The following is a 12,421-nucleotide window of genomic DNA, read 5'->3' as shown; positions in this document are numbered from 1 at the left end:
CAGAAGAAAGAGGCATGCAAGACACTTGAAGCCAGCAACTTCAGGAAAAGATGAGTGCACAAGAAACAATCAGCTTGATTCTCAATTTGGTACTCATGATTTTGAGAACCAATTAATACCCAAGACATGACTGTTACATCGAACAAAATGAATATACAAAGCATTAATATTAAAAGACATAAAGAGACGAAAATGGAGCAGCAGACCCTGCTAACTTAGCCTTGACAATCGCCTTCATTTGGTCTATAAAGCACACAAGATTCCCCATTCAAGCATCCACCTCCAAGCACGCTAGATGCAGGAACGAACACTTTTTCATTTTTTCTAAATCTACAATCTCCAGTTGGATCTTTTAGTTCATGTATTTTAGTGAGCAGAGAAAATTGAAAATCAAACTTAGTTTCACCTTTCAACTAATAACTTATGCATAAGCAAGTGGATAGCATTTTCATGTTGAAACCAGTGGATGCATCCATAACAAAAAAATCTCAGGATGTTAAGAATTAAAAGCTGTCTTGCATCAGCTAAAAGCCATCAGTATCATGGAGATGAGCATTAAAAAGCAACCACAATGTATAGTGTAGATGCCAGTCATTATGCCATGACATTGACAATCCAAAATTTGTTAATTAAGTGCTTAGTTTGTAAAATTGGTCGAGTTCTTATTTCACGTATCACAGTCTTAACAGGAAATGAGTGCCCCCACTCGCGGATTTGGAAAAGCAAAAGAAGCTATAATTGAAGAGAAAAAGAATTTTGCTGAACAAAGAATTAATTGACAGAATCTTAGGCCCAACCTGTGCAAACAATCGGGCAACCAATGCAATTTGTGTTTGTTTCAAATCTGTTCTATGGGAATTTTGATACGAATTAATTATCCGTTCAAGTGCCAGTCTCCTTGCATTTCTTTGATGGTCTTCAGCCAGCCCAATGTACAGCGGAAGGACCGGGAACTCTGTGGATGCAATCTCAGATGCTTCAAAATTTGACCTATCTGGTGAAAGTTGTTCTGCTTCTGATGATGATGGGGAATATGCTTCATCGAGCACAGCAACATCTATTGATGCTTGCACAACAGAGTCTTCGACTTTGCTAATAGGGGACGACAAACGTTGTACACCATTACTTGTTTCCCTGTCTGGGGTGAATTCATTGTCTTCCACATCCTGGACTTCAAATTTCGGAATTGACTGGTTACCTTCTGATATTACAGGAGATTCCAATAGATTTAAATTGGTTTCAGTTGAGGGCATCACAAGGCCAGAAGTACTTTCAGAAATAGATGGTGGAGGCAGCAATACAGGGGGATTGGACAAGCTAGAAGCATCATTGTCAGATAGGGCAGCTAGATATTGAACGGGATTAGCATTATCTTCCACAACAGATGATGGTGGTGCATCAACTGGAACTACCATGCGCCTTGGATCAAGGCGACGCGGATCCTGGAGCATGTATCAAATGTTAGAAAACAGTCAGAGACAAGCTCAATTTGATGACAATAAAAGAATGAAATGCCTCATAAAGTGTAACCAAATGGAAGACCTTACCCTCCGCGGATCACGTTTGGAATCTGTGGAGGGACTAGTGGAAGTGGACATATCCAAAAATGGCAAACTAGTTGTGTTTGATGAAGATGCATGTACTTGAGCTGAAACTTCCAATGCCTGAATAGTTGGAAAGCCATTTGACGCAACTACCTGGGATGGATCACTAGAAGAATCACTAGGACGATTCAGAGACAAGTTACTGTATCTGGTCAAAGGAGGTGGATTGTTTGGCAAGTGCTTCATATTCGTTATGACAATGTCAGCAAGTAAATCAGGATGTATGTTAGATATAAGAATCTCAAGAGATTCAAGTCCTCTTTCCCCTTCTGCAATTAAAGCACCAATCATAGCAATCATCTGTTCCTCCGGAGTTAGATCTCCATCTGATACAGGAAGTTTAGGGGAAATCCCATTCACATTATCCTGCCTGGCATCAGTAAAATCAACAGTGGCAGGTATATTGTTATGAAGGCCATAACGGAGTCTCTTAGAAGTGGCATCAAAGCTATTGTTTAGATCTTCATTGTCCACTGGCGCCAATCTTTTCTTTGTCACGTCCCCTGAAACATGCAACTGATTGGATAGCTGATCATCCTGGGCAGAAAGGCCAAGTTACAAAGTGTATATATCTGGAATCAGCAATCCATGCAGACCACATTTTCTTCCTAGAAAATTACCTTACTCACTTGCAGATCCCTTGAAGCACGCTCATTGTTTTTCATGATTTTATCCATCTGTCGGATAACTTGATCAGCAGCATCTCCAGCATTCATTGCACGCAACTCTCTAATCAATCTATCTCTTGACTGCATAGATTGAAATGATTCGAAGATAAGGATATGTTAAAGCTATTAAGTATCTAATTCCTGTCTGATTGCCCGAGTTGGGTGAAGGCAGGTGTATGACACTTGTAACTTGGCAATTCTTGCAAAATATTATCAGTGGGAGTGGATGGAAACAGCAGAGGTTTTATTTGCTTCCATTTTGGAGCAGCTCTCAAGTGTGGACATGCATGTCTGCATGTACAACTGTAGGCTATAACTTTTGGTGCCACCAAAGGATAACTTTCATTTTTATGCCTATATTTGGTGTATAAAATGAGTTCATCAGTTAAAGTTCTAACGGAGAGATTATGGGCATAACTTTTCCGCATAGACTGGATATTTCCATTTAAAAGCATGAAATGTAGGAAGGTTGCAATTCCGTGAGTAACAATTTCAAAGAACTATCTTGCTTAATAGAAAACAAGCATCCATAGAGGCTGAGTGCACTATATGCCACAAAACTCAAATCATAACTGCATCTCTAAACCTCTCCATATGCAATACAGCACAGCAATCCTTAGAGCTTAAAAGGCCTATATAGAATATTGGAGGTTGTAAATCATCTTTAGAGTATGCTGTCAAGAGAGCTAAAAATAATTCAGATTTCAACCTACCAAGTAAAAGAAACTAAGAACTAGTAAATTGATGTCACTAATTTCTGTATAAGGAATGGAGGGAAATGATGTTTTGAAAAGAACACTAGTATAACAGAACAAATGACTAATAGAAATTATCAGGGATTAATGTTTTATGCATCACTTTACCTCTGCAATGACAGGATGAGTACACCTCAGAAATCCTAGAAATGCAGTTCTCAAAGAATACTGAATGCTGACAGTATGGCGAGCCTTTGCTACCTCAAAACTTGGAGCAAAATCAAGCAGTGCAGAAAGTACAGATTTATAGTAGATGGGCCTCTTCCGTGCTATCGCTGCAATACTGCAAAAGGAGAAGTGAGATCATTTATACAGCTAAGACAATTCTACCTGGTACAAGATCAGTACCAACTCAAGCACGTTAACATAAGAAGGTTGCTTCAGAGATATCAAAAGCACCAAGAACAAAGATACCAAACTATGAAATGGCTGATCCGAGCACAGCACAATAACAAGAATCTCAAAATTAGACACAAAAGGATCCAATGAAAATGAGAGAAGAGTATAAACCCACATCTCACCAAGTCCATGAATGCATGTAATATATGTAATGAGATTTAAAAAATAAATAAACAACAATAAGCAGCTACTTTAGATATCACAACAGTCAACATCAGCAACTAGGTTCCAGCACAAACTTATCTGCTGTTTTAATCCAACTTAGAAATATTTTCCCTCTCAATCCGCTGATGTATACAGAAAACTAACTCCATCTAACCAAGTTCATTTTGACGCTACACCTTCCCCCTTAGTTTTACACACCAACAGGTACAAGTTGATAGATCTCAACTTCGCAAGTTTAAACATTATTTCATAATAAAAACTTAAAAACAAAAGCACGGCAATTTAAAATTGCAATGCTGAACTTTAAAGAATCAAAGGCAAAAACTGAAAGCTCAAATCCTATCAGAAAAGAAATAAATACTGCAAAGAAGCCAAGCAGACACAAAAAAGGGTGAGAACCAACTTCTAAGATGACTAGATCTCAAAAGCAAAACAGCACATCAGGAAGGATCAAACAAATCTCTATGTTAAAAAGCAGAACAATTGTCTACATTTAATGTTAGGTTATTCACTGCCATGGCATAACTTTTTTGCACATAAGTGAAATTGGTTTGCTACAGAAAAGTCAGAGTTAGTAAACAAAGGAATAGAGATGCCTAACAAGGAAAAACACATAATCGCTCATTGATCTTTTTCTCATCCTGAAAATTGTTTACCTCTAGATAAAATGAAAGCAACAAATAATGAAAATCTCCTCCTTGTTAAAAAGATTGAAAAAGCAACAAAGAATAAACAAGCATCAAATTCCTTTAGCCAGCTTAAAATTGTCATCGACAGTCTGGCGCAGTGTTGGATTTTGATAAAATAAATACATTAGCAAAAATTATCATTCTCCAAACAGAAAACATCCCAAATGCACTCTCATGCAGCACTGAATATATGTAGCATAAACAAGATGGGATGTCATAGGATCTCACACCTTCTAATCTAATCACTCCATTGAATAAGTCTTACTAATCCTAGATGCTCATATATACCAATCTGTAATGATCTATAACTAAGAAACCATAAATCACCATAGCATGGAAGACAAATGCCTTTAAGCACACATATTATCATTTTCACCAAAACAAAAATAAAGAAAAGTCAACGTCAATATATCGCTTGAAGAAGGATAATACATCAACACGGCCATATAGGAATTTAGCACAACATACTAAAAACTAAAGTTGTGTGCAAGTACTTGGTGGCAGTTGAGAGAAAGCACAACATTTCTCTTCAACACAAAGGAATAAGTCCCGTAGTTAATATACTCGAAAGGATAAATATCATTTCCAAAACATTCATAACTTATATTCGCCAAATTCAGAGTGCAATAACAACGTCAATGAAGTGTGGAAAGAGCTTAAATGATATCCAGAGCTATTACACAAACTAAGTTTCAATCCTATTGTCCCAACTAAGTGAGTCATGATGTGATCACCCCACAAAAGGTATTGCACCTTACTGCCACTTCTTGTCGAAGCTCCTATGTTTGCACCAGTCATGGACTTCATAGCAGTTAGCCAATGGTCAATCCTTACTTGCTCTTGTCGCTAGAAAATCCTATAACAACCGTAAGAATTTCAACTTTTTGCACCAACTATGTCAACCAATTTCTCTATCGATCATACAAATAGAAGACATTTAAACCAATATTAAAAACTAATGTGGAACCCAATTCATTAGGAAATTAAGGTTTCAGAAACATTCTTTACCACATGACCTAACATATGCTAAGAATTGAATCAGTTTCAGAAGTGAAGCATCTATCGGAGTAATAAACCAAGAACCCTATCAGAGTTACCATTGCTTTTCATTTCAGAAAGAAACTAAGTAATGCACACATAAATCTTGCCATTATTTTGCATTAAATTGAATTACTATAAGAGTAGTATGACACAACCCAAATGACCAAATTAGAAGAGTAAATGAAACTGAATTCTCCATTTAGTTGGCTGGGAAATCTTCACGAGTAAGTAGATGGCTGTCATATCTTTATTTAATCTGATCACCATCTTCCCTAACATCAAGTCAAGAAAAACTTCAAACTGCACATAAACATGAGATCCTTAAAGCTCTTCTATACAAAAATAACTAAGAGATCAAAATGGACCTAAACATACACTAAAACATGAATCAAACTCCTAAAAATTATTTTAGACTTTAGAAAGTGGGGAAGATGCCTCCAAATGCCATAATGACACACTCCAACTTACACCATAGTGATTTCCCAGGTTGCACCTAACTAACATCGCAGGTTTAGTTCTCCTCGACTCAAATAGCATCCAGAAAATACTATAAATGAAATCACAACCATCGCTGAAAATTCTCTGGGATGAGAGTGATCAATTTCTGAATTCACAGAAAAAATTTCCGATTCAAGTCTTCAACATACTGCACTAGGTCATGTAGAAAATTAAAAGCACAACATGTGACTTAATCCTGAAATTGTGGACATCCTGGTAATCACCAGTTGTTGAACATAGCTAGAAGCTTAGGGTTAGACATGAAATAAAATCATATTGAAACAACTTCTAGCTGTAATTAGTATTGAAACAATGTTTACAACATAAGATTCCAGCTAATTGTTGGAAAATCTGCAACGCTTACGTTGAGGCTTATACGTGAGATACAATCATATTGAAACATCTTCTAGTTGCCATTACCAATCGTATTGAGACAGAATGTTTACAACATAAGATTCCAGTTGAAAAATCTATAACGCTCACGTAGACAAACTCTAACTCATGCGATTGTCGCATTGCCAAGTCACAGGGAAATGTTGTAAATGAGTTTCATTGAATATTACCAAGATACAATGAAATTCCGTCCACATTTTCCTCTTATCAAAAATTATTCAACTAAGCGTGAAATATAATTTCGAACCAATGAGATTGAACAACAGAGAGTTTACACAGTATTGAACGACATTTGCAGCAAGAAACAAAACTCTTCCAGCACTGTATACAGAAAAGTTACTTTGTCATTCCAAAAATGCAGACAAAAGTAATGTCTTTAATTTGGTATAGAATTCCACAATCAATACAAAGATGAGCTCAAGTTTATAAGTATTCTTGGAACAAACGGCCATATCGCAACTTACGAAACTATAATAAAATTAGAAGCCATAAATTCTATCTTTCTAGAATCAAATAGTTTACTAAGCAAATCATGTTTATCAACATACAGTCACAACAATTTTATGGTCCAACAAAAAATAGCAAGAGCCCGACACTTTCAATACATCCTAGCAAATTTTATGATTTCCTTTCATTAGTTACAAAAATAAATAAATAAATAAAAGAAAATTGAGGCGCCTTAAAAGCTTCATCTTTGTTTATTGACATTATTAACATAGAAATATCTTTCAAATTGATGGATTTGGCAATAGACTCAGGTTGATGCCCTCCATCTTTTATTACAATCTTTAAGGAGGTCTTTGCAACCCTTCAAAGTCATAGTGGCTTCAGTCCATTATGAACTCCACAACATAGAATGATTGTGGACAAAAACAACATACTATGCTTCAAGCTTCAAACAGCAAACTCCAGGTCAATCACTATTAGACTTCACCACCTCCCAATTACTGCTGGGACGGATGTTATCCTTGCAATTTAAGACACAAAGCTTGAAACCATCATATTTCCTACCCTTCCTTTGCATTGTCTAACTTGATGATTAAATCAATGCAGAGCAAGCTAAGCATCATATTTTATCCCATCATCTTTAAGCATCAAGATGACGAACACTTTTTCTATTTTCAAAGACTTTTGAATGATTAGTACAGCTAAATTCAAGCACATAAACAATAAGATCGGGCAATCAATCAAGTGATGGTTGGTGTACAAATTTTATGTTTCTCCAATCTCGCGTGAACTTGATTAGCACAGCTCTCATTTCATCAAATAGTTCATTTTACTAAAAGTTACACCATATAACACTGGAAACCCACTTTAAATATCTACTTTTAGCAATCAATGTGAAGACAGCAAACTTCATGAACCTGCTTCCACACGAAAACTAAAGATACTCTAGAAGCTGGAACCGAATCCTTGTTAACTTTTGTTCCAGAATGTATTCGTTCCACAAAGAGACGGCAGCAACGAAGATTGGTGATAAGAGAACGGTAATACGAGCAGCTGGACAGAACCTTGTCGCATTGTGAACATAATTATTGAAAAATTTGGTTTGAGTATAAAAAAGCACAAACATTTATAATACATTGGTAATAAACAGTATTTACAGGCTGCATGTGTTGCTACTATATGTTCATACAAAGATGTCAAAATAGTATACAATGCAGTAAGTTGCTTGTCCAAATGTTATTAGATCCAATCAGATAAATGTATCCATAGCTTAATCAGTCCTATCAACCGCCAATGTGCTGATATCAGCTAAGGCCTACTTCTCTTATCTGAACCACCAATTCAGCAGTCCCAGGTAAACTGCCATTTAACTCCACGTTAAAAAACTGGACGGCGTGCTGCAATAATATCACAAAAAGGAAATTGAACTTACACTAAAACCAATTGCCAGGCCTCAGTGTACCCTCCAAGAAAAGAAGAATAAATTGGTTATTATGTGCAATGCACTATGACATAGATTACCCCATAGTTGTAAGTTGCCAGAAGAATTATATCAACAAACATTTCTTGTGTATTAATTGAAATAAATGGGCAATGAGTAGCCTAGACAGCAAAATTATGGCGCACCATTTCAACACTGAGGCAAGCACATCATAGCAAAGTTGCAAATTTAGCTGAATGCTCATGTTATAATAGCAAAGTAGCTTCTAGACATGAATAAGATATCAATCACTGAACAAGGGTTTAATTGATTTCTGGAAAACAACTTGCATATTCACAAAAGCTCCACAAGGAAAATGCAGCTTTCAAACCCAATGTGTGTGCACGCCAAAAATTTTATGTTTCAATGTCATTGCACATTAAGGCAAGTCACACACCATAAGTAGCATTTGTCATTTGACGGAATAGTACAATACAATCATAGTGCCACAAAGTCAGAACAGAAAATACTGCATTCATAGGCCACAATAACATATATGCAAAAGAGATATTCATATCATATGTCAAACAAAGAGGCCATAAAGGATGAGAAGCTCACCTATTCACAACAGCTATAGTCAAGGAACCAGGGAAATTACTAGCTGACCGCAACATATCCAATAAAACGCCTAGAAATCTGTTTGCATCTGCCACAAGAGCAGGTGGATCCAACAGAGGATGACCATCCATTATCCACGAGATATTAAAAACCCTTCCTTGCCTTATCATTACTACAAGGGAAACAGAACCAGAAATGTAATGGTTAAGAACAGAACCTCAAGTGCATGTATGAGAGTAAAACAACCATAGAGAAAATGTGATCCATCATGAATAGCTAACTCAAATTCACTCATTATTATTAATCAAAATGGTATTACCCTCTGGGCTGCATGTTCCGAAATCATTTGAATCCAACGTGAAGTATAAAACATATCTTTCCAGAAATTTTATTGCTAACAACTTTGGACCAACAGAACCAACCTGTAAAACAATTCAGGGAATTTACAACGGTCACCAGAATGATTCAACTTGAAAAAGGAAACAAGCACAATTTATCATCCTGAAAGAAAGGAAATGATCTATAAGGATTTCCCAGGCACCATAACTTTTGGAGCAGAGCATTTCTATGCCCCTTCACTGAAACCAAGCATGCAAGCAGTACATTCATTGTCAATGAAGGTAGTTAAGCGTCCAAATGACCGATGAAGCTTTTTTGAATTCATTATACACCTTGTAACTGCAGTCTGTTCATATCCATTACCAAACTCCATATGTCAAGTATCAATAATTCAAAATCTTTTATCAAATTTTTTCATAGCCCATCTTAGTAAATTTCCCTGTTCTTTGGCCTTATCGACACATGAATATGAAGATGCATTCTAACTTTATGGCCTTCACTTGGTCAGGCTCTATGCTTTAGTTTGTAATAGGTCATTGATCAAGCAAATGCATTTTAGCTAATGTTCAAGAGGAAGAGAGAGAACCAGGTAAACCTCTGGGGCATAACATACATGAAAGAATCTGTAAATCTGAAATATCAAATTACAATGAATACACACACACATCCAAAAAGTCGTTTTAAGTCTTTTCTTATCACTGTTTTTTGAGGTCATATATCTCAAGCAACAATTTTTGCTCACATCATATTGATCTACAAGGCTTGCTCACATCATATAGATCTACAAGGCTACATGAACAAAATTTCAACTGAGAACAAATGGTTTTCATTGAATGGCGAAATTCTGGGTAAGATAACGATAAAAGTTTTAAGTATGCCAAATAAATGAAAATGAGAAGTTAACACTAGAATACCAATCATTCAGCAGTAAATAGATTGCATCAGCTCATACATACCTCAAAGATAATGCCCAATACAGCATCCCTAAATTTGATCATCCATGTCCACAGCTCTTCAAGCCATCTCTCAACTATACCACGCCGTTGAAACTATAATTTTTTAAAATACAGCTTTAAAGCTTCATATAGGAACAAAGCCAAAACTAAGTATTCAACAAACATAAAGAGAGGCAGCAGCCATAGAAAGTAAATATATGCAAGTTATAGAGAAGAGAATTGTGCAAATTTCACACAATAGGTCATATTGCGGGATACTAAGAGCTGAAGAGCCATTACATATACATATTAGCTACTGCTTTAAACATGTATTCATGTAATCATCGACAACTAAGAAAAAGTTGGAATAAGTGAGGCTATAAAATTAATCTTGGCAGAAGCTCTTGCATGAATGATATACTCAACCATACATGTAATCATATGCACACAGATCACCTACAGAAACACATGCACACACAGCCGCACATAGACAGATCCAAAGAGAGACATGGGACAGAGGAAGACACAGACACACAGAAAGAATAGAGATAGAGAAAGAGACCTGAAATGCCAACTCCTCCAACACAATACAAAAAAATTTTGTGCCAGTGACTATAGATTGCTTTGCAATCACAGGATTATTATCTTTCAAAAATGTCAATAAGACAGGCAGTAAAATGGACAGATGTTCCCTTGTTCTGGCCCCGATCTCGTCAATTACCCTGTCAGCCAAACTCAATGGAGTTAGCTAATGAAACATAGAGTTACAATTATTTCACAATATAGTATACAGGTGATATGTAAACAAAGCAAAGCCAATATCTTCAATAGACCCTGAAGAGTTTCCAAGAGCTATAGATGAAAACATGCCCCCAGAATGCAAAGAGTTTCATAATCTTGCAGTCCTTTTGCTACTTCCTCATTATATTTGATGCATTTGAGCAGAACACCTGGATAGCAGGCATCTTTCTTCTTTTTCTCTTTTTATCTAGGTGCTTGTGCAAATATAAGGAAGCAAACGCTCATAACTAATAGTCACTCAAGATTTGACACCAAGAAAAAAGGCCAATTGCAGTCATGCTCAAAATATCCAAGTTAGACACGAGCAAGCCAGGATCTTTAGTTACCTATAAAAGTGCACCTCCGAATCTGTCTGAACAAAGGACTCTTCACGTGAAAGGAAAAACATGCACAAGCCCATGTAAATCAATAAATAGAACACCTCAATAGCTTTGTGCATAAGGATGCAAGCATCAATACATGAACTGATAGAATATAACCAGAAGGCAAATAATAACTCTAACCCGAGGCATTAAAAAAAAGCCCATAAAACATAAAAATCCAAACTTCCGAAATTCTCCAAAAATAAAATTTCCTGGACAAAATTACTCACTCAAGGAGGTACTTTCTGACGAGGGTTTCAGGGGAGGACTGGAGCTCGACCAAGTAAGGAAAAAGCTCCGCCGCCTGGGACGGTTCAACGGACAACAAGATGTCCTTAGCCTGCTTCAATGACGACAACTTCACGGCCAAATCTCCATGGTTGTTCGCCGCCGCTAGTAGTGGGAGCGCCTGCTCCCTCGGCTGGACGCCAGCCATGTAAGAATTGAGGAGGGGGGAATTGATATACTCAATTTGACAAAATTGAGGTTTTGTTTGGGGAAAAAAAGGGGGGGTTTCTAGGGTTTTGAATGGGGGAGGGGGGGTAGGGTTGTAAAGCAGAAGACTGGGGAATTTGGGGAGCGGTTCTGATTGTGGAGGGTGGGAAATATACGCTGTCTGTGTGAAGCTCGCGCTTTTGAAAGCAAAATCATATTTGTACCAAGATTTTGTCAACTGTTGTATTTTAATTTAATTAATATTCAAAAACAACTACTTAATTAATACCTAAATTTCATAAAAATTGGCAAAATTATACCTTATAGATTTTTATAAAAAATGGTTAAAAAAATGCCTTTCAAATTATTTTTATATTTGTCTTTCGATTTCTTTTACGAAGATTATTAAATATCTTGAGATAATTCAGTATCCACCAAAAAATACGAAGATTATTAAATATCTTGAGATAATTCAGTATCCACCAAAAAAAAATAAAGTATAGTAATTTAAATTTAAATAAAATTTGTTTTGTTCTATAATAGTTTAAATTTGGCTCAAACATCATCAAGTGTGTGTAAAATATTAAAATATTCAAGTTTAATTTGCATTTGCCTTTATTAAAACTCATTCAACTTTAATTTTTTTTTATTAATCAAATTAAGTTCATTTGCAATAATCTTGAATCATGCCTTATTCACACTCAAATCATTCATACGGATATATGTAATATTATGAAAATTACTCATAAATTTATAACAAAATCTACTTCTATGAGGTAATAACACAAAACAATGCAAGTTTATTTTATTTTATTTATTTTTACATCATTCTTACAAAGAGCTAAGTTTTTT

The 12,421-nt window shown here is 36.0% G+C and overlaps 1 protein-coding gene across 2 annotated transcripts in view; it reads right to left on the bottom strand.

Annotated features, from left to right (window-relative positions):
- Positions 1–11,747, bottom strand: part of LOC105159059 (symplekin) — a 26,684-nt gene extending 14,937 nt beyond the window's left edge. The window contains exons 1-9 of one of the 2 annotated variants that reach the window (XM_011075993.2): positions 11,365–11,747; positions 10,534–10,693; positions 9,993–10,085; positions 9,017–9,119; positions 8,698–8,869; positions 3,136–3,310; positions 2,225–2,353; positions 1,548–2,141; positions 798–1,442 (exon numbers count right to left, since the gene is read on the bottom strand). In XM_011075993.2, the coding sequence (XP_011074295.1) occupies positions 798–1,442; positions 1,548–2,141; positions 2,225–2,353; positions 3,136–3,310; positions 8,698–8,869; positions 9,017–9,119; positions 9,993–10,085; positions 10,534–10,693; positions 11,365–11,570 (2,277 nt within the window). In that variant the 5' untranslated portion in view covers positions 11,571–11,747. Of the gene's footprint in view, positions 1–797; positions 1,443–1,547; positions 2,142–2,224; positions 2,354–3,135; positions 3,311–8,697; positions 8,870–9,016; positions 9,120–9,992; positions 10,086–10,533; positions 10,694–11,364 lie in introns of those variants that run through there. The other variant, XM_020692445.1, reaches the window with a different exon arrangement.

This window comes from Sesamum indicum, linkage group LG3, assembly GCF_000512975.1.
Source record: "Sesamum indicum cultivar Zhongzhi No. 13 linkage group LG3, S_indicum_v1.0, whole genome shotgun sequence".
NCBI classification, from domain to species: Eukaryota; Viridiplantae; Streptophyta; class Magnoliopsida; order Lamiales; family Pedaliaceae; genus Sesamum; species Sesamum indicum.
This window is presented reverse-complemented; position numbering and strand designations above follow the sequence as displayed.